The following is a 23,522-nucleotide window of genomic DNA, read 5'->3' on the forward strand; positions in this document are numbered from 1 at the left end:
TATGTCTATGTATAACAGATTCACTTTGCTGTATGGCAGAAACTAACAACATTGTAAAGCAACTATACTCCAATAAAAATTGAAAAAAAAATATGGTGTCTATTATGTGCTGGTAGCCTGATGGGAACAATGTTGCACTTTCATTTAAATTTAAGAACAACATTGCAGGATGCATCAGATTTTAGTATTGACAGATCTTTCGTCTGGACAAATCAGGCTTTTGACCTTTCACATTCTTGTTGATAATTGAGAGTTCCCACAAAAGAAATACCACATATTTAATGCTGTGAGCAACTGAACTGGACAAAGGCTGACAAATTAGCTCATGAATCTGAGCTGATTTGCTTACTACACATTGGATGTTCTGTCTTTCCCAAATAGCCTTTTGAGAGCCCCCTTCATGTCCTTGTTCCTCAAGGTATAGATGAGAGGATTGAGAGTGGGGGTCACCACAGTGTAGAAAAGAGTTAGAAACTTTCCTCCCTTCTGGGAAAAATGGCTTCGGGGCTGGATGTAGACAGCAGTGACTGTGCAGTAGAAGAGGAAAACAACCACCAGGTGAGAGGAACAGGTTTGGAAGGCCTTCCTCCTCCCTTCAAGGGACTGGATGGCCAGCACTGTCCGGGCAATGTGGCCATAGGAGATAAGGATGAGCAGGAGTGGCACCATCAGGAAAACAGAGCCAATAACAGAAATCTGGAGCTCATTGGAGTGTGTATCTCCACAGGCCAGACGGATCAGTGCAGGGACTTCACAGACAAAGTCGTCCACCCGGTGATGATGGCAGAAGGGGAGCTTCATGGTGGTGGGTGACTGCACCAAGGTGCCAAATATGCCACTTGACCAGACCAAAAATGCTAGCTTGTGACACACGTGAGGCTGCATGATGATTGTGTAGTGTAGGGGTCGGCATACTGCCACATATCTGTCGAAGGCCATGACCAGCAGCAGCACACACTCAGCAGCTCCCAGTCCCAAGAAGATATAGAGCTGGACTGCACATCCCAGGTAGCTGATGGTCTTGTCTGGGCCCCCGAGATGGACTAGCATCTGGGGAATGCAGCTGGTGGTGAAACAGAGGTCCAGGATGGAGAGGTTGGTGAGGAAGAAGTACATGGGGGTGTGGAGGTGAGGGTCTAGGTGGAACAGAAGTATGATTGTGGTGTTGCCCACTAGGGTGATCATGTAAGAGACAGACACAGTCACAAAAAGGGTCATTTCAAGGCTGGGGTTATCTGAAAAACCCAAAAGGATGAAGTCATCTGGGATGGTGCCATTGACATGTCCATCTAGTGCCCACCTGGGACTGCAAGAAGCAAGACATCAATTAGAATATCACCTAGAGGTGGCAGAGAAAAGTGATTTGTAATTTTAGAAAACTGTCTCTATTATCTTATATTAATAATTTTTCTGGTGTTTTGCTAACTTTTTTTTCATCCTGTTAATTTTTGGATATTTTCATTTGTTCCTTTCTTCAAACTTGGATAATTCTAGCATTTTCCTAGAAGCCAAGAATATGGTAAGTGAATGTTCAAAATTAACCCTTGCCACTATGATCAACTACATGCTAAAAACTGGAGAACCTACAAGAAATGGAAAAATTCTTAGAAATATACAAACAACCAAGACTGAATCAGGAAGAAATGGAAAATCAAAATAGACCAATTACTAGTCAGGAGATTGAATGAGTAATCAAAAATTTCCCAACTAAGAAATACCGAAGATTAGATGGCTTCACTGGTGAATCTTACCAAATACCTAAAGAACAAATAATGCCAAACCTTCTCAAACTCTTCCAAAAAATCTAAGGTGAAGGAAAACTCCCATACTCATTTTATGAGGCCAGCATTACCCTGATACCAAAGTTAGATTTCAGATATGCTACCAGAAGAGAAAACGAAAACCAATATCCTTGATACCTATAGGTGAAAAATTTCTTAATAAAATGCTGGTAAATCAAATTTAGCAGCACATTAAAGAATCATGCACCATGATGAAAAGGAATTTGGCTTTGGGATGCAAGGATAATTCAACATAGGTACATCAATCAGTGTGATACACCACATTAATAAAATGAAATGATAAATCATATGACAATCTCAATAGATACAGAAAATCATTTGATAGAATTCAACATCTGTTCATGATAAAACTTTTTAGCAAATTAGGTATAGAAGGAAAGTATCTCAGCATGCTGTGTTGTGTTTAGTCACTCAGCCATTTCCAACTCTTTGAAACCCTAGGGACTGTAGCCTGCCAGGCCCCTCTGTCCACGGGAATTCTCCAGGCAAGAACACTGGAGTAGGTTGCCAGGTCCTCCTCCAGGGGGTCTTCCCAATCCAGGGATCGAACCCAGGTCTCCCACACTGCAGGCAGAGTTTTTACCATCTGAGCCACCAGAGAAGCCTATGAATACTAGAGTGGGTAGCCTATCCCTTTTCCAGGGGACCTTCCTGACCCAAGGAAGATTGAGCCAGGGTCTTTTCCTGTATTGCAGGTGGATTGGTTACCAGCGAGCTACCAGGGAAGCCTATTTCAGCATAATAAAGGCCATATATGCCAAGTCCACAGCTAACATCATACTCAATGGTGAAAAGTTTGAAAGCTTTTTCTTTAAGATCAGGAATAATACAAGGGTTCACTCACTTACCACTCATAGTTCTATAAGTCCTAGCCAGAGGAATCAGGCATGAAAGATATACAAAAGGCAATAGAATTGGAAAGGATTCCAAATTGCAGATGATTTAATTCTGTGTTGCTGTTCATTTGCTAAGTCATATCTGACTCTTCACAACCCCATGGACTGCAGCATGCCAAGCTTCCCTGTCCCTCACCAACTCCCGGAGTTCACTCAGACTTGCATTCATCCTGTATCAAACATAGACTGGCAATTCATTTCTTACATGATAGTATACATGTTTCAATGCCATTCTCCCAAATCATCCCACCCTCTCCCTCTCCCACAGAGTCCAAAAGTCCATTCTATACATCTGTGCCTCTTTTGCTGTCTCGCATACAGGGTTATCATTACCATCTTTCTAAATTCCATATATATGTGTTAGTATACTGTATTGGTGTTTTTCTTTCTGGCTTACTTCACTCTGTATAATAGGCTCCAGTTTCATCCACCTCATTAGGACTGATTCAAATGTATTCTTTTTGATGGCTGAGTAATACTCCATTGTGTATATGAACCACAGCTTTCTTATCCATTCATCTGCTAATGGACATCTAGGTTGTTTCCATGTCCTGGCTTTGGCTTTTTTAATATTGAGTTTTAAGGTTGCTTTTTCACTCTCCTCCTTCATCCTCATCAAGAGGTTCTTTAGTTCCTTTTCATTTTCTGACTTTAAAGTGGTATAATCTACATATCTAAGGTTGTTGATATTTCTCCGAGCAATCTTGATTCCATCTTGTGTTTCATTCATCCCAGCATTTTGCACAGTGTGCTCTGCGTATAAGTTAAATGACAGGGTGACAATAAACACCATTGTTGTACTACTTTCTCAATTCTAAACCAGTCAGTTGCACCATACAAAGTTCTAACTGTTGCTTCTAGACCCATATTTAGGTTTCTCAGGAGACAGGTAAGATGTTCTGGTATTCCTGTTTCTTTAAGTGTTTTCCACAGTTTGTTATGATCCACACAGACAAAGGCTTTAGCGTAGTCAATGAAAGAAAGGTAGATGTCTTTCTGGAATTCCCTTGCTTTCTCTATGTTCCAACAAATATTGGCAATTTGGTCTCTGGATCCTTTGCTTTTTCTAAATCCAGCTTAACAGACTAGTCCAAGTGGCATGCAAAATTCATAGATGCTAATACCTGTTTGCTGGGCACTTAGTATTTACAAATCATTTTGCCTCCATTTAATGACCGAAACATTGGTGTTCTAAATAAAACATATACAATGTGGCAGCTATTTACTTGCTAATGAATGATTGTTGCTTTCTGGTTTTATTGATATGTATTTTCAAGAGAGGAGTAAAAAAAATCCACAGTTACAGCAAATGAGAGCTAAAGAAAGTTCTGAACATCCAGAGTCAGATTATTTTAAAATTGTTGACTAGAAGTTGACTTTCTGTGCAATGATATCATAGTAGATTTTAAGAACTAATAAAGATGCTAAATCTTTGGAAATCTCCACGTAAGTATCAGATATTTTGCTCTGTAAGAAATGACCTCCTAAGTTCTAATAACAGAAGGGTCTGTGACAATAACATAGCCTTCTTTGGAAAAATCTAGATGAGAAATGAATTGTGCGAGGGAAGAAAAATAATTACTACTTAACAAGAAAGTTGTTTTAATGAGTCTAAGCTATTGTTATTTTAATCAATTGCTATTTTAATAAATATATATATACTGAATCAAATGTTATTTTCATATATGTACATATGAATCTGATGAGTCTGAATCAATTGTTATTTTAATATCATATATATATGTATGTGTATGTATGTGTATGTATGTATATGAGGTGTTAATATCTGTCTTAGAATTTAAAACTCAGTGAAAAAGTAAAAGTATATTTGCTCAGTCATGTCCAGCTCTGTGTGACTCCGTGGACTGCAGCCCACCAGGCTCCTCTGGCCATAGAATTCTCCAGACAAAAATACTGGAATGCATAGCCATTTCCTTTCCATGGAATCTTTCCCCACCCAGGGATAAAACCTGGGTCTCCTGAATTGCAGGCAGATTATTTACCATCACCAGGGAAACCTTAAAATTCAGTAACTACTGAAAAAACACCTTTCATTTTCAGCAATTTATCATATATTTTTTCGGCAAATCAGGCTATTAAAGAAAAGATGTAATCTGCAAGCTTAGATTCAAAGTGTATCTTCTTATTTGCCTCCCCTATGTGTTTTTAAATAAAGAAACCTTAAATATATGGCAAAAAAAAAAAAAATAAACCCAGCTTGAATATCTGGACGTTCTCAGTTCATGCAATGCTGAAGCTTAGCATGAAGGATTTTGAGTATAACCTTACAAGCATGGAAGATGAGTGCAACTGTCTGGTGGTTTGAATATTCTTTAATACTGCTCTTCTTGGAACTGGGATGAGGATTTATCTTTTCCAGTTCCGTGACTACTGCCAGGTTTTTCAAATTTGCTGACATATTGAGAGGAACACTTTGATAGCACCATCTTTTACGATTTTAAATAGCTCTGCTGGAATTCCATCACCTCCATTAACTTTATTGACAGCAGTGTGTCCTAAGGCTCACTTGACTTCACACTCCAGAAAGTCTGGTTCTGAGTGAGTGACCAGACCATCGTGGTTATCCAGGTCATTAAGTTTTTTTTTGTGTACAGTTTTTCTGTGTATTCTTTCCATCTCTTCTTTATCTTTTCTTCTTCTCTTAGGACTTTACCTTTTCTGTCCCTTATTGTGCCCATCTTTGGATGAAATATTCCTTTGATATTTCCAATTTTCTTAAAAAGGTCTCTAGTCTTTCTCCTTCTGTTGTTTTCCTCTATTTCTTTGCATTATTCATCGAGGAAGGCCTTGTCTCTCCTTGCTGTTCTCTGAAACTCTGCATTTAGTTGGGTGTATTTTCCCTTTTCCCCTTGCTTTTCATTTCTCTTCTTTCTTCAGCTATTTGTAAAGACTCCTCAGACAACCACTTTGTCTTCTTGCTTTTCTTTTTCTTTGGGGTAGCTTTGTTCACTGCCTCCTGTATGATATTATGAACCTCTGTCCATAGTTCTTCAGGCACTCTGTTTATCAGATCTAATACCTTGAATCTATTTGTCACTTCCACTGTATAATTGTAAGGGATTTGATTTAGGTTATACCTGAATGGTCTAGTGGTTTTCCCTACTTTCTTCAATTTAAGTCTGAATTTGGCAATAAGGAGTTCATGATCTGAGCCATAGTCAGCTTCCGGTCTTGTTTTTGCTGACTGTATAAAGCTTCTCCATGTTCGGCTACAAAGAATGTAATTGATCTGATTTTGGTATTGACCATTTGGTGATGTCCATGTGTAAAGTCGTCTCTTCTGTTGTTGAAAAATGGTGTTTGGTATGACCAGTGCATTCTCTTGGCAGAATTCTGTTAGCCTTTGCCCTGCTTAATTTTGTACTCCAAGGCCACACTTACCCGTTACTCCAGGTATCTCTTGACTTCCTACTTTTTCATTCCAATCCTCTATGATGAATAAGACATTTTTTTTTTTTTTTTTTTTTTTGCTGTTAACGGAGGTCTTCTAGGTCTTCATGAAGTGAAGTGAAAGTCACTCAGTCGTGTCTGACTCTTTGCAACCCTATGGACTATACAGTCCATGGAATTCTCTAGGCCAGAATACTGGTGTGGGTAAGTCTTTCCCTTCTCTGGGGGACCTTCCCAATCCAAGGATAGAACCCAGGTCTCCCACATTGCAGGCAGATTCTTTACCAGCTGAGCCACTAAGGAAGCCCAAGAATACTTGAGTTGGTAACCTATCCCCTATCCAGCAGATCTTCCTGACTCAGGTATCAAACCAGGGTCTCCTGCATTACAGGTGGATTCTTTACCAACTGAGCTATCAGGGAAGCCCAAGGTCTTCATAGAACTGATCAACTTCAGCTTTTTCAGCATCAGTGGTTCGGGCATAGACTTGAATTACTGTAATGTGGAATGGTCTGCCTTGGAAACAAAACAAGATCATTCTGTCATTTTTGAGGTTGCACCCAAGCACTTCATTTCAGATTCTTGCTACTCCATTTCTTCTATGGGATTCATGCCCACAGTAGTTGATATAATGGTCATCTGAATTAAATTCACCCATTCCCATCCATTTTAGTTAACTAATTTCTAAGATGTCATTTTACTCTTGCCATCTCCTGCTGGACCACGTCCAGTTTACCTTGATTCATGGACCGAACATTCCAAGTTCCTTTGCAATGCTGTTCTTTACAGCATCGGATTTTACTTTCATCACCAGGCACATCCACAACTGAGTGTCGTTTCCAGTTTGGCCCAGCCACTTCTTTCTGGAGCTATCAGTATTTGTCCTCCATTCTTCCCCAGTGGCATATTGGACATCTTTTGACCTGGAGGGCTCATCCTTCGGTATCATATTGAAGAAGGGAAGAAGCAGATCGCTCAGACTGAACTAACTCCACTTTATACTTTTAATGAACTCTGGACTACATATCTGGTAACCATGGAGATAATATACCAGTGGCCGAGCAGACCTCCCGGATGGATTAACACCAGACCAGGCTGACCTCATACCTAGACTTCTTAGGAGAAGAAGAAAATGATAACTCACTATGTTATCAAATACATACCTTCTGTAATCTTAATGGTACTTATTGATGTGGGCTACACTGCATGGCTAGTTGGTCTTCAGAATGTGAAACATGACTGTAAGTTAATTTTATCTCCTTGTAACATTTTCCAGAGCAGACTTGAGAAAATTGGGAATGTAGGCTTGGGTACATATACACTAGGTATAAAAGGTAGACACAAAAAATTGTCAGGGTCCCTGGCTAAAGAGGAAACTCTACCTTGGACCTGCTGGTGTAATAAACGGCACTCCACTATCTCCACTGTCTTTCTGAGTGAGTTTGTTTCCTGGGCTGTTTGGCTACAACAATACCTTTTTGCCTTTTTATACAGTTCATGGAGTTCTCACAGCAAGTATAATGGAGTGGTTTGCCATTCCCTCCTCCAGTGGATCATATTTTGTCAGAACTCTCCACTATGACCCATCCGTCTTGACCCATCCTAATGACCCTGCATGACGGCATGGTTCTTAGCTTCATTGAGTTATGCAAGCTCCTTTGCTACAACAAGACAGTGATCCATGAAGGGGAATTTTATGTATAGAAAATCCTAAAAACTCCATCTAAAAACTATTCAATCAAATTAACAAAGTCATTAAAGTTTCAGGATACAAAGTTAATGTATGGACACAACTGAGCAACTATCACTTTCACTTTCATTTTGATGAAAAAGAACAAAGTGAGAGGTGGCATACTTCCCTTTCAAACTACAGTATAAAATTAGGAAATTAAACAGTATGACATTGGCAAAAAAACAGACTAATGAATAATTGGAACAGAACATAGAGGCCAGAAATAAACTTAGTATATACTTTTAACTAACATTTGCCAAGAGAGCCAACAATAAGAGAGCTCAATAAATGGTGCTAGGAAAATTGAATATTCGCATGTAAAAAGAAAGAAACGTTTTTATACAGCTCACAAAGCTTGATCCAAAATAGATTAAAGGCTTTAGTGTAAGCCTTGAAACATAAAACTCCTGGAGGAAAACAGGGAAGAAAACACCTTGGCATAGGTCTTTGCAATATTAAAAATATGACATCTAAAGCATAAACAGCAAAATAAAACATAAATGTGACTACATAAAACTAAAATACTTCAGCACAGCTAAAAGAAATGTTCAACAAAATGAAAAGATAACCAACAAAATGGGAGAAAATACTTGCAAATCCTTTATCTGATAAGAAGTTAATATCTAAAATATATAAAGAACTCATACTACTCAACAGCAAAAAACAAACAAACAAAAAAACCCCACCCAGCCCAAAATCCCAACCAAGCAATCAAACAAAAAAAGACACCAAATAATCCAATTAAAAATAGGTAATGAACCTGAATAGATATTTTCAAAGAAGATATACAAAAAGCCAATAGGAACATCACAAGCTATTAGGGAAATATAAATCAAAATTACAATGATATATCCCCTTACATCAATTAGAATGACCATCACAAAAAGACAAGTGATAACAAATGCTGACAAGGATATAGAGAAACGGGAACATTTGTGCCACTGTTAGTGTGATTGTAAACTGGTGCAGACGTAATGGAAAACGTATATAAGATCCTCAAAAAATTAAGATTAGAACTACCATATGATCCAGCAAATCCACTTCTGGAAATAGAGCCAAAGGAAATGAAAGCAATAACTCAAAAAGATATCTACACTCCTATGTTAATAGTACCAGAGTTTACGATAGCCAAGACCTAGAAACAACCTCTCTGTTGAATGAATGGAACATTATTCAGCAAAAACAAACAAAAAAAAAAAGTGAGGAAATCCTACCATTTGCAGCAATGTCATTGTATCTTGAGGACATTATGCTAAGTGAAATAAGTCAGACAGAGAAAGACAAATACAGTATGATATCATTAAATGTGGAATGCAAAAAGAACAAAACACAACTCCTATAAAAAGAGATCAGATTTGTTATTATCAGAGGTGGAGGTTGGGGGAATAGGAATTGGAATAAGGTTGTCAAAATGTACCAACTTCCAGTATAAGATAAATGAATAGTAAGGGATATAATACAACATGATAAGTATAGTTAACATTATTTTATGATGGGCTTACTTGGTGGCTCAGACGGTAAAGAATCTGCCTGCAATGCAAAAGACCCAGGTTCAGTCCCTGGGTCTGGAAGATCCCCTGGAGAAGGGAATAGCTATCCACTCCCTGGAGAATTCCTTGGACAGAGGGGCCTGGTGGGCTATAGTCGATAGGGTTGCAAAGAGTAGGACATGACTGAGCAACTTAGACTCTCACTTTATGATGTACATGAAAGTTACTAATAACAGATCCTAAGAGTTCTTATCACAAGGATAGGACCTTTTTCTCCCTTTTTCTTTCTATAATATCTACATGAGATGAAGCATGTAATCATTTTATAATGTATGTCTGTCAAATACACAGTGATATATGTTAACTATAACTCAGTAAAACTTCAATAAAGCCTCCACAAAACACCTCAACCCTTGCCATCCTTCGGTAGTAGCATTAAGTGATTCTTCTAATCTCTTCTTTGGAATCAAGGCTGCCCTTTAGCTTCTATGTAAGTGATATTGGTTAAAATTTGTTTACTCTTAACTGGAACTCTGCCCCTATGCCACTCCCTGTACCACCCCCCGCCCCCAAAAGCAATCCATTTCTGTACTCATCCTGAGGCATATCTACCTCTTTGCTAGTGAGCAGAATTCAACATCTAATGTTGTGTCACTGAATGGCATTTCTATCAAGCAGTAACGAAGCCACCAAGATTTTGTGAGCTCATATGTACTTTCTGTCAATGTGTGCACAAGTGCTCAGGCAACAAGCAGCCTCTTAAGATACTCTCTTCCCACATCTGGAAAAGCCTTGGCTAGCTGATCTTCCTTCCAAAACATTTTAGCTTATAAGATATGTTTGTCCCATTTTACTCACAACTCCATGGAGCCGCCTGTGATTTTTTCCTAATAATACATGTCTATGTGCAACTATGAAATTAAAAGGTGCTTATTCCTTGGAAGGAAAGTTATGACCAACCTAGATAGCATATTCAAAAGCAGAGACCTTACTTTGCCAACTAAGGTCCATCTAGTCAAGGCTATGGTTTTTCCACTGGTCATGTATGGATGTGAGAGTTGGACTGTCAAGAAAGCTGAGTGCCAAAGAATTGATGCTTTTGAACTGTGGTGTTGGAGAAGATTCTTGAGAGTCCCTTGGGCTGCAAGGAGATCCAACCAGCTCATTCTAAAGGAGATCAGTCCTGGGCGTTCTTTGGAAGGAATGATGCTAAAGCTGAAACTCCAATACTTTGGCCACCTCATGTGAAGAGTTGACTCATTGGAAAAGACTCTGATGCTGGGAGGGATCGGGGGCAGGAGGAGAAGGGGACGACAGAGGATGAGATGGCTGGATGGCATCACCAACTCAATGGATGTGAGTTTGGGTGAACTCCGGAAGTTGGTGATGGACAGGGAGGCCTGGTGTGCTTAAATTCATGAGGTTGCAAAGAGTTGGACATGACTGAATGACTGAACTGAACTGAACTGAACTGATGTTTCTCAAAACTTAAGCAATAAATATCAAAACTGACTCAGGGACATTTTAAAACTGCCCATATGACCCTGATGATTTTGAGAATTCCATTGGTGTCCTGTGACCCTGTGTGAGAATTTCTGCAGGTATGAGGCCTATTACTATTGTTACATTGATTTTACTGATGGCTTTGCTTGTGGGAGGTGCGTTAGAAAAAGGGTAAGGACATCCTACTCTTCACTGCAGGTCTTTCCTCTGTAACCAGCACTGGGTGGTCTAATGGGCTGTACTTAGGATGTAACCTCCACCAAAACCCTGAGGTGCTGGCTTTGTGGTTTCTCCTCAGGATGTTGGTCCCTAACTTGCCTTTCCTCCCCTGTCTTTCTACTTGTCTAGTCTTGATAATTCATGAAAACCCCATTCAGGGCCTAAACTAAAGGAAGTCATAGTTATGAGTGGTGGAGAAGAATAGAGAATCCATGTATATGCTCCTAAACTCCAGGAAAACATAGAAGAAAACTAACAACAAAAGAGATGGTCATTGACAGAAGGGCAATGTCTCACCTGGACTTTGTGCATATTTTGGGGAATCATAAAGTGTTTCTGAGTTGGATATAATATAATGATATGAAGCATGGCATAGGAGAAATAATGAAGCTGAGAACACCCTCTTCTCCACTCCCTGCTGAACACATAAGTTAAGTGCATGCCCAAACTTCCCCTTGTGTTACTGACGGTGCTCCCTGGCATTTTCCTCTTCATTACTCACTACTAGCAGTGCAGGTCCAGCTTCCCTCATGCTAAGTTGCTGCAGCAAGTCCTGAATTTCTCACACAGTCCTCTTGGAAATAGCTGTTCTATCCTCCTCCTCCTCTTCTATCTGCTTAGGACCTTCTCTTTCCCATAGCATAAATTTAATTAATTAGATGAACAGTCATAACTAGGTTCCCTCTTCACCCTGCTAGGGATCTCTGATTATTTCACATCTTCTGATACCTCCCCACAGCCCTGCCATTAGCTGACATCATGCTGAACCTGTTCTTGTACAAATGCAGTGAGCTTCTTTCCGATGCCCTCTGGCTACTCTGATGATCATATCATCATGGTGCCTGCCACCTCTGAGGCCAAATGGAGATTATTTTTATTTCAGCTACTTGGAATCTAGGAAGATGTTCCCTTGGTTGCTATCAAAGACTTTAATATATTCACATTTCTATCCTGGTCTAAATCTTAAATACTTGGATTGCTGACAATTTCAGTTTGTATCACCCAAGCACTCCTACTGTAGTTCTTTTACATCAATAGCTGATAATTTAAAAAAATGCATTATTTGAAATTAGTATGAAATTAGCTGAATAAAAAGTCAGACACGACTGAGTGACTGAACTGAACTGAGACAAGAACTTTACTTAATTCATTTCAGCATCCCTCTAAGGGACTTTCAAAGTGAAGCACTCACTAAATATTTATCACTTTGCAACTTCAGTTAGAACAGTGCCATTTCTTTTCTTTTTGCCCATTTTTTAACACTTACGAGAACAGTGCCATTTCTGACCATTGGTTTTCAAGCAGACGTCATAACAGTATCTGTTTCTCGTTAATACTTTTCAGTAATAATGCCAACATTAATTATTGCTCAATATTTGTGACTACATTTATTTACTTTCTAACTGATATCATTTACCCCAAAACAATCCTTATGATGCATTTATTTTGTATCAATATCATTATCTTCAAGGAGGAATTTATATTTCATTTACTTTCTAATCACCCTCCAGCCTGTGATCAATTCAGGTAGGAGATACCTCCTTGGAGCTGGAAGCTGAATCTGGAATGTGCTAGCTTAACATGGCACTATGGAAATGTATGAAGGGAAGAGGTAGTTTCTGGGCCATGCTATAGTAGGGATGTGGCAAATGTAGATTGAGTTTCCTTCTGGTGAATTCTGCCTTCCATTTTCCATATTCCTTGACTCCTTAGCTATATATATATATTCATCTAAATGATCTCTGTTCCCTTGTAGCCCCAAGTTTCTCTTTTCCAACGTAACATGCTATTGATAAATGCTCTGCACTTCTGATAGGGGAAGCCTCTAATGTTAGGTGTCATGAGATTTGTGCGGTAATCCTACTTTATCTTCTAGGGGAGTACTCAGCTATCACTTAATGGCTCTATGAGGAGTTTATTTTGTTCACCACTATGTGTTTATTTGTGGTTTATTTATTTTGGGGCTTCCCTAGTGGCTCAGACAGTAAAGAATCTGCCTGTAATTCAGGAGACCTAGTTCAATCCCTGGGTTGGGAAGATCCCCTGGAGCAAGGAATGACTATCTACTCGAGCATTCTGGCCTGGGAAATCCCATGGACAGAGGAGCCTGGTGGGTGACAGTCCCTGGGATCTCAAAGAGTCGGACATGACTGAGGGACTAACACTTACTTACTATGTGTTTATTTGAAATATATTCACTTTATCTGTAGCCTCTAATTCAATAATTTATAAAAATGGAATATAATATTTCCAGGTCTAGGATTATATTGTTCTAGAAACCCTTGTACTTGAATCTCAGAAACCATCATCTGTTACCTGTGTTGCAGCATCCTGTTCTATAATGGCAAATCTTCAGTCATACAATGTTTAGACTATCAGTGATAAACTGCTGAAACTCTTTATTTTCACAGCTGTTGTGACCCTTCTAAGCAAAGCTCCAGCTATTCAAGTCAATCTTCCCAACGCTGGTTAGTGCAAATCCTTGAAGACCCAAGAATTTGTGGAAACTTCTTTTCCTTGTTTTGTTCTTACCAGCACCTATGTTTTTTCCAGAGCACTCTTGAGTGAACAAACGTAGATCCACTTGCCATAAAGTATTCCCATTATGTAATGACATTATTGATGCTGAAAGCTGGCATGTACCGGGGCAGAGATTATAGAGAGTGAGGGGCAATAACAGATCCTAGGAGGTGGAAAATGTCGATTGACTTTATCACCTTTCTGGTTCTCAGTTGCCCTGTCCTAGCAGCCTGGAAGCCCCCCTTTTTGCCATTCTCCATGAACTCTCAGCCCTTCTTGGTTTTGAGAAATTCACCCATCCTGGACCACATATTCTGCATGACCAGTAGAGCTGATCATCTGGGGAGAATTGTCAGAATACTGCAATGCAAAAGCATCAATCTTAAAACCTATTGGTTTGAGTGGAACTGGGCTCATCCTTGGTGAATTCACATCTATCTCTACTACTTATTTGGAAAATAATTTAATGTAAAATGAATACAAAGCATTACACAAAAATCATAATGCTGTGAAGCACAGATAAACTGTAGCTATTGTGATAAACTTCTGGTTATAACACAAGCTAGTTGGTAGTAAAAATGTCCAAAATGATTATAGAAAATGTTGGTTTGTATGTTTTCCTCACTTTATAAATCCAGGAAAAGATAGACAAATCACTGACAGAATTTTCAAACAAAGATCATTTTTCTCAGGCAGAGCATATTGGATATTTAGGGCAATGGAATTATAGTACAATACTATAATGGTGGATATGTGTCATTATACATTTATCAAAATATATAGAATGTACAACACCAAGAGTGAATCTCAAGGTAAACTATGGGTTTGGATGATAATGATTTATCAATGTAGATTCATCAGTTGTAGCAAACATACCACTGTTGTGTGGGATGTTGATAGTGGGGAGATTATTCATGTATAGGGGGAGTGAATATATGGGAATTTTTTACCCTCAATTTTGCTGTGAACCTAAAATTTCTCTGAAAATGAATTTTATTAATTAAAAAATAGCATCCCCCAAAATATTTGTATGCTGATATCTTCCACACACAAAAAATGGTAATCATTCTCATTGGGTTTCATTCAGCTGCTGCTGCTGCTGCTGCTAAGTCGCTTCAGTCATGTCCGACTCTGTGTGACCCCATAGATGGCAGCCCACCAGGCTCCTCCATCCATGGGATTTTCCAGGCAAGAGTACTGGAGTGGGTTGTCATTGCCTTCTCCTCCTGTTAAATCCAGGTTAATTAGTCTTTTAGAAAGACAAATCTTGCTTTTATCCTTTGACTCATTGTTCCGCCTTCAAGTACTCTGGGCATAATTTTTTTTCAGATGAAGTTGCTTCTTTTCCCTGCCCTTCCAGCTTTATTGAGAGAGCTTTATTGTCAATTTATTTAAATGACACATAACATTGCATAAGTTTAAAGTCTACAATGTGTTGATTTGATATGCTTATATATTGCAAATGGTTACCACCAAAGCATCAATAATAGGCCCATTACGTCAGAGACATTACTTTGCCAACAAAGTTCTGTCTAGTCAAGGCTATGGTTTTTCCAGTGGTCATGTATGGATGTGAGAGTTGGACTGTGAAGAAAGCTGAGCACTGAAGAATTGATGCTTTTGAACAGTGGTGTTGGAGAAGACTCTTGAGAGTCCCTGGACTGCAAGGAGATCCAACCAGTCCATTCTGAAGGAGATCAGCCCTGGGTGTTCTTTGGAAGGAATGATGCTAAAGCTGAAACTCTAGTACTTTGGCCACCTCATGCGAAGAGTTGACTCATTGGAAAAGTCTCTGATGCTGGGAGGGATTGGGGGCAGGAGAAGAAGGGGACGACAGAGGATGAGATGGCTGGATGGCATCAACGACTCGATAGATGAGAGTCTGAGTGAACTCCAGGAGTTGGTGATGGACAGGGAGGCCTGGCATGCTGCGATTCATGGGGTCACAAAGAGTCGGACACGACTGAGTGACTGAACTGGACTGATGTCACATAATTAATTTTTGTTTTTGTTTTATTGAGAACATTTAAGATCTACAGACTTAGCAACTTACAAGTACATATATGATACTTTTAACTATAATTGTGCTATAAATTAGATTCCTAGATGTCATTTACCTCCTAACTGTAAGTTTGTACCTTTTGATCATCATCTCCCTAATTTCTGCACCCATCAGCTCATGGCAACCACCACTCTACTCTGTTTCTGTGAATTCAGCTTTTCTAGATTCCACAGGTGTGATATCATATAGTATTTACCTATTTTTCTTGACATTTCATTTAACATAATGCCCTCATATTCTATCTATGTTGTTGCAAATGGTAGGATTTCCTTCTTTCTCATAGCTCAATAATATCCTATCATGTTTGAACTTCACATCCTCAAACTTCATAAGACAGTTCTGGTTTTCTTATTTTTATTTTTACCAGTGTCATTTGCTCATATTCTTTGTGTGTGGAATAGGTTTACTTTTCCCCTCGATGTACCTAATCATAGCCATTCCCAAAGGCATCACATATGTTCCTTTTCCCTTCTCATGTGCATTTTATAGTATTTCAGCCCAAGTTTGATCACAGCCTGACAAGGGTATAAATGACTTACCTCCAGGACACCATAGTCATTGAAGAAGGGTTGAAATTAAAGACCTGTTTTTATTAGCATCCTGGGCATAGAATCATGAAGAGATGACAGTACTAGTGCTGTGGAAATTTCCTGCCTATTTCAAGAAGCCTCAAGCTTGCTGAGACTGATGAGGCAACTGGGACTCCTTTCCCAGAAGAAAATCAGCTTTGTGTCTGAATGTCTCCTATGGTGAGTTCTCCATCACCTTGGGACCTAACCATATCTGCTCCTGGTTATTAGAGATGGAAAATTTATAGGTATCCACCTTAAGGGACTTTCCCCCTGTCTTTCCATTCACCTAAGTTAGATTTTACTGTTTTTAAACCATTCCATAAGCAGAAAACTCAATAAATCCTATTGACCTTGGGGCCTTCTCAGTTTGGGTCCCATTCTCATGCTTTCCCTAGCCTGGTGTTTGGATTCAGAATCTGGTGATTTCTTCCTCATGGACAAAAATGTAAAGATACTCAGAAAAGATTTTGGGATTCAGGAGAAAGTATTTCATATATATATACATATATTCTAAATTATATGTATCCTTCAGCTGGTGGGTCATCTTTGTGTTTATAATACTGACCCAAATATTTTTTAAAATTCTGTCAGCTGAAAAGTGCTACTGTGGTCAAAAAGTTTGTTTAGGTTTTCTGTAAGATGTTAAGGAAAAACTCAAATGACTTTTTTGCCAACTAAGTAATTTTTTTTTTTTTGCAACCAAAAATTGTTTATAAGTGTAAATTAAAATTTTTGATATGGAAACTGAAAAATGTGAAAAGCAGTTGAACACATGCACAAATAAATTATATATGTCCTTATAGAAGAAAACTCATGTATTGCGTGTGTGTGTGCTAAGTTGTTTCAGCTGTGTCCTATTCTTGGGACCCTACGGACTGTAGCCTGCCAGGCTCCTCAGTTCATGGGATTCTCCAGGCAAGAATACTGGGTTACCATGTCCTTCTCCCGGGAAGGGGGGTGGGGAGAAGGGGATCTTCCCGACCCAGGGACAGAACCCACATCGTTTGCATTGGCAGGAGGGTTCTTTACTACTAGTGCCACCTGGGAAGCCCCCACATGTATACTGAGTTTATGTAAAGAGAAGCATTAAACTTTCTCATTCTAACTCCATTCTGTTTTCCTGCAGTAGTCACCATCATAGTTTTATGTATGTACATAAGGACAAATGCAAAGCCAACTATATACATATTTTTTTCCTAAGAAAGATAGCGCTAAGTTGTGTCCAACTCTTGTGATCCCATTGACTGTAGCCCACCAAGCTCCTCTGTCCATGGGATTCTCCAGGCAAGAATAGTGGAGTGGGTTGCTATTTCCTTCTCCAGGGGATCTTCCCGACCCAGGAATTGAACCCAGGTTTCCTGCATTGCAGGTAGATGCTTTACCAACTGAGCTACACAGAAAAGAAGCTTCTTTTTTGCCTATGGTAGAGACAAAATGATAGGCTGAAAAACATCAAGGGGGAAAGATCTATCTGTAGGTTTTCTCTTTCTCTTACTTCATAGCACAAAGTACAAAAAATTTTACAAAAACCAAAATCCACAAAATGCTACAGGGGAAGTGCTGTGTTTCTAAAAAGCACAAACATATTTCCTAAGTTTCCATCTCAGGTCAGTTATCACTTAGTTATCATTTAGAAGCCTGTGAATATTACCTTACTTTTGGGGCACTCCATTTCCTCTTCCTTAATACTGTGGCCATGGACTAGAGGATGCCTGCACCTTCCTTTTGCCACTTAGATTTTGTTATGGCTACACTATCTAGTAATTACTAATAACAATGACTTACATAATTCAAATGCCAATGCTTGAAATAAAAACATATCTGAATAGCGAATGCATATTTTGGTACCATTGTGAAACCAGGGTTTATATATCTATAGGAAGAACTGAGAAGTTGTCAACATAGCTGTTTCTGGTTGCTGCCTACCCACTTTCATCTCCTTCATTTGGTTCTGTAAAAATATGTAGGTCTGAGGTACTAGGAAAAACTCTTCTCATGCACTAAATTGTCAGGCCACCTGCCACAGGGTGGGTTAGGAGGTAGATTAGAGAGGAAAGCCGGGGAGTGAACTTTACCTTGACCAGCAGAGAGACCAACATCCTAGAACACAACCACCAAACTGCTTGGTACATTGCATTCTCTTCTCAGGTTGAAGTTGTTTAGCTGGGAAACTACACAGAGAGACTGAGAAGAAAGTAAGAAGGACAAAGACAAATAACCTTGCAGGTAATGAAGCGAATGAGGGAGTGCATGACCATATGTAGGGGGAAAAGGTGGAAAATGGTCATTTCTTGTTGAGTTTTGACTTCTGCTTCTGTCGTTCTTTTTTTAAAAAAAGTGTATGTTACTTTAATTAATTAATTTATTTGACTGCATGGGGATCTTTTATCTTCCTTGTGGTGTGCAGAATCTTTAGTTGCAGCATGCGAACTCTTAGTTGCAGCATGTGGTATCTAATTCCTTGACCAGGGATCAAACCCAGGATTGATCTTAGTAACTTAGTAATTCCCCTGCATCGGGAGCATGGAGTCTTAGCCACATAATCAGGAAGTCCCTGCTTCTGTAGTCTTAAGTTTGAAAAGTTTGAACGTGTATCCTTTCCCTATTAGCTCTTATGGAACATCACACCAAGCCAGAGCTCCTAACTCTGATTCTTTGGGACCATGCCGATGTCAATGGAAAACCATTCAGTAGAGTCCTTCTTAAATTCCTGACCCTCAAATAATCATGGCCACATTTTTCATTTAGCTTTTTTTCTTTTACATAGACTCTATGGTTCTTAAAGTTTTAATCATGATTATCAGGTAATTATTCCATATATATAGAAATTATGTTATATAAACCAATGAAATAAAATATTGAATGTAGAAATAAAACCACACATATAGGGTCAAGTTACTTTTGACAAGAGTACCAAAACTATTCCATATGGAAAGGCTAGAACAATTTCCAGGAAATTTTGTTGAGAAACTGAATTTTGCAGTTCAGTCACTAAGTCGTGTCTGACTCTTTGCAACGACATGGCCTGCAGCATTCCAAGCTTCCCTGTCCTTCACTATCTCCCGCAGTTTGCTCAAATTCATGTCCACTGAGTCGGTGATGCTATCTAACTATCTCATCCTCTGCCACCCTCTTCTCCTTTTGCCTTCGATCTTGCCCAGCATCAGGGTCTTTTCCAGTGAGTCATCTCTTTGCATCAGGTGGCCAAAGTATTGGAGCTTCAGCTTCATCATCAGTCCTTCCAATGAATTTTCACGGTTGTTTTCCTTTAGGTTTTTAAAGATAAATGTCAAGGTTAAGAAGGATACAGCATGCTTGGGGCTGGTGCACAGTGATGACCCAGAGAGATGTTATGGGGAGGGAGGTAGGGAGAGGGGTTCATGTTTGGGAACGCATGTACACCCATGGTGGATTCATGTCAAGGTATGGCAAAACCAATACAGTATTGTAAAGTAAAATAAAGTTTAAAAAAAAAAAAAGAATGGTTTCTTTACACCACTGAAACAGCAGGTGCTTCAGCCTCAGTGGGGAAACTCTAGGGTACCAGGAATCACTGGGAAGAAAAAATGCACCTCAAATATTTCAGAGGAATGTCCTAAATAGGCAAATCCATAGAGACAGAAAGTAGATGGTTGCCTAGGACTAGGGGTGTGCTGGAATGAACTTTTGCAGTGTGATGACTAAGGGGAGTGAGCATTCTCTGAAGTAAAGAAATCTAAAATTGTGATGAGTTTACAAATCTGTGAATATACTAAAAGTCATTGAATTTTCTATTTTTCCAGTTTTATTGAAAATAGGTGACATATTCACTCTACAAGTTCAAGGGGTACAGCTTAATGGTTTGATTTATATACATGTGAAATGATTACCACACTAGATTCAATAACATCCATCTTCTCATATAGAAACAATAAAAAAGAAGGAAGAAGAAGGAAAAAAATATCATTGTGTTGAAAACTCTAAGGTCTACTTTATTAGTAACTTTCCTATATAGCATACAGCCATGTTAGCTATAGTCTCATGTTGTGCATTGCATTCTTTTTTTAAAAAAATTATTTAAATTGGAGGCTAATTATAATATTGTAGTGGTTTTTGCCATACATTGACATGAATCAGCCATGGGTGTACATGTGTTCCCCATTCTGAAACCCCTCCCACCTCCCTCCTTATCCCATCCCTCAGGGTCATCCCAACGCACCAGCCTGGAGCTCCCTGTCCCATGCATTGAACCCAGACTGGCAATCTATTTCACATATGGTAATATACATGTTTCAATGCTATTCTCTCAAATCATCCCACTGTACATTTCATTCTGATTACTTATTTATCTTATAACTGGAACTTTGATCTTTTGGCCCCCTTTCTCTAGTTCCATCTCTCACCTCCTTCTTCCTCACCAGACACAAGTCTTACCTCTTTTTTTATGAGGTTTTATTTTTATTTAGATTCTACACATAAATAAGATTATATAATGCTTGTCTATTTTGGTCTGATTTATTTCACTTAGCATAATGCCTTCAAGGTCCATCCCGATCACAATTGGCAGGGCTTTCTTATTATTTATGGCTGAATAATATTTCATTATCTCTATCTACACTTATATCTGTGTCACAACTTCTTTATTCATTCTCCCATTGACAGGCCCTTAGACTGTTTCGAAGTCATAGCTATTGTAACTAATGCTGCTATAAACATAACTGCAAATATGTTTTTGAGTTAGTGTTTTTATTTCTTGGATACATTCCTATCCCAGAAGTGGAATTTCTGGATCATATGGTAGTTTTATTTTTATATTTTTGAAGAACCTCAGTAGTGGCTGAAAAAATTTACTATCCCACCAATAGTTCACAAATCTTCCCTTTTCTCCACATTCATGCCAGCATTTAGCCCTTGTCTTTTTGATGATGGCTATTGTAACAGATGTGAAGTGATAGCTTACTGTGACTTTGATTTGAATTTCCCTAATGACTAGTGATGTCGAGTATCTTTCCATGTACATTTTGGCCTTTCATGTACTCTACTCAAGTTATTGCCAATTTTTAATTGGGTTATTTTTTTATTATTAAATTGTACAAGTTCTCTATATGTTTTGAATATCAACCCTGTATTAGATATATTGTTTGCAAATATTTTTTCCTATTCCTTAGGTTGTCTTTTCATTTCACTGATGGTTTCTTTTGCTGTTCAGAACATTTTCAGTTTCACCGGTTTATTTTTAAAATTTTGTAGCTTGTGCTTCAGGTGTCATATTGAATTGTACATTATAAATGAATGAATTGTGTGATATGAAGTAACACCTCAATAAAACCGTTGGCTTTAAACCTAAAAGAAGTATATCTCAGAGGGTTATTTTCCTCCATGTTTTTCCTGAAGATTTAGTCCTTTGACATTTTCTCTCACTATAGAGGATTTTTTTAAACTTAGATTTTTATCCTTAAAAGAATGGATGTTATGTAGTAAACTATTGACTGCAATATTTTTCCAGGTGGAGAGACTGCTTCAAACTACTGCCTTTCCTGGTGGACACAGTGGTGGGATGACATTTCTCCGTGGCATGGCTGACACTGAGTATGGACGAGGATGACAATGAATTATGTTCATGGACATGCAGGCAATGATCTGAAATGCATTAACAAGGATGCATTTTTAGTTACTCTGCTGACTTGCTTCTATGTCCAACCTTGACATATTATGAAGTCTACACTCCACTAACATTGGTTTCACTTTTTTCTACAGTGATCCTATGCACTCTCTGTATTGTCTTTGCCCTCTTTGACTATAGTCATGATAGAAACCAGACCAGTTGTTTTAACAGAGAAAATTGAACATCAGGAATGGTTAGATTACTGATTGTCCACTTGACAAGAGAGAAAAAGACAAAAGTTTCATGTGGGAAGCAACTTCAGTCAGCAGGTAAGTTGGATTTATTGGATCTTTGGAAGAGGGTCCCATGGGGTTGAATCTCAGCCTCTGAGAAAGGAGAGCTGCTGGGTTGATGTTGGTGTTCCGGAGGGATATGAAGGTCTGGTTCTTCAAGTGTTGCATACTGGGGCAGCTGCTGCCTCTGGAATATGCTGCTGCAGCTGAGGTAAATCTGAGATGAATTTGAGACATATAACAAAGCAGGATGAAATAGTAATTCTGTCTCCTTTAGCCTGACTACCATGCTTCTAACTGGAAGAATTTACAGGAAGCTGCCAACCAGTAAGAAGCCTTTTACTCAGAGTCCCAGTTCTGCAAAGAGGAATGCAAAGGAGTCAACTTGACGTTGAGAGGCAATAGCTTTAGAGCCAGAATAAAAAGTGAACAGGAGAATTGAGTATGTGTGCCAAGAGATGACCAAGGGAGGTTCAGGAGTTGGGGCTGAGGAAATGGGACTAGAGGAATTTTTGGTGTGTCTCTTTTAGTTCAGCAAGGAAGATTTCCTAAAATAGATGATACTGAGGTTCAAAGGAAGAAAATGATAAATCTCAGGATACTTAGGGTAAGATCATGATTCTAATTTTCGTGGTGTGCGTTTCACACATTATATAATTGAAACAGCAAGACCCTAGGGTGCTGGCCCCCACCTACACCATGTTCTCAGCTTGCCTTTCTCTGTGGAAACACATTAGGCAAATAATAAGTTTAATCAGAGAAATGAGGACATATAGAAACAAAGGAAAGTAGACAAAGGAGACTAAATAATAATAGTTGAGTCATTAAGCATAGTCAAGGCCCTTTGGTTCCTTCTCAGAGGCTGTAGATAATATTCTGAGTCATGTCCTGTGAGCTGTCTTATAGATATTGAAACATCTACCCTGTGGACAAGTTAATTACATGATGACCAGACTGTAGTGGTGACATAACCTGCCACAGTTCTGATAACTGGCCTCAAGGAAATGGGAACAAACTGACCCTGGAACCGAAGATCAACTGTACTTAAAATAATCAAGGTAAGGGGGGAAGGGACAGTTAGGGAGTTTGAGATAGACATGTACACACTTCTATATTTAAAATGGATAACCAACGAGGACCTACTGTATAGTACATGGAACTCTGCTCAATGTTATGTGGCAGCTTGGAAGGGAGGGGAGTTTGTGGAAGAATGGATACATACATATATATGGCTGAGTTCTTCACTGTTCACTGAAACTGTCACAGCATTGTTTGTTAATCTGCTGTATCTCAATATAAAATAATAAAGCAAACAAACAAACAAAAACAATTAAGATGATGCTGGTTGGACTACCAATGACCAATTTCAAGATGACTGCCTGAGCTGACTGTGCTGTTTCTGCCAAGGGGAGTTGGCCTTTGGACAGGCATCCACTCC

General features: G+C 38.9%; 1 protein-coding gene across 1 annotated transcript; it reads right to left on the bottom strand.

Annotated features, from left to right (window-relative positions):
* Positions 1–348: 348 nt before the first annotated feature.
* LOC138441763 (olfactory receptor 2H1-like) lies at positions 349–1,275 on the bottom strand. Its single transcript, XM_069592837.1, has one exon. The coding sequence runs from the start codon at positions 1,216–1,218 to the stop codon at positions 349–351; it is 870 nt and encodes a 289-aa protein (XP_069448938.1). The 5' UTR covers positions 1,219–1,275.
* Between the last annotated feature and the right edge of the window lie 22,247 nt (positions 1,276–23,522).

This window comes from Ovis canadensis, chromosome 5 (assembly GCF_042477335.2).
Source record: "Ovis canadensis isolate MfBH-ARS-UI-01 breed Bighorn chromosome 5, ARS-UI_OviCan_v2, whole genome shotgun sequence".
Lineage (NCBI taxonomy): Eukaryota > Metazoa > Chordata > Mammalia > Artiodactyla > Bovidae > Ovis > Ovis canadensis.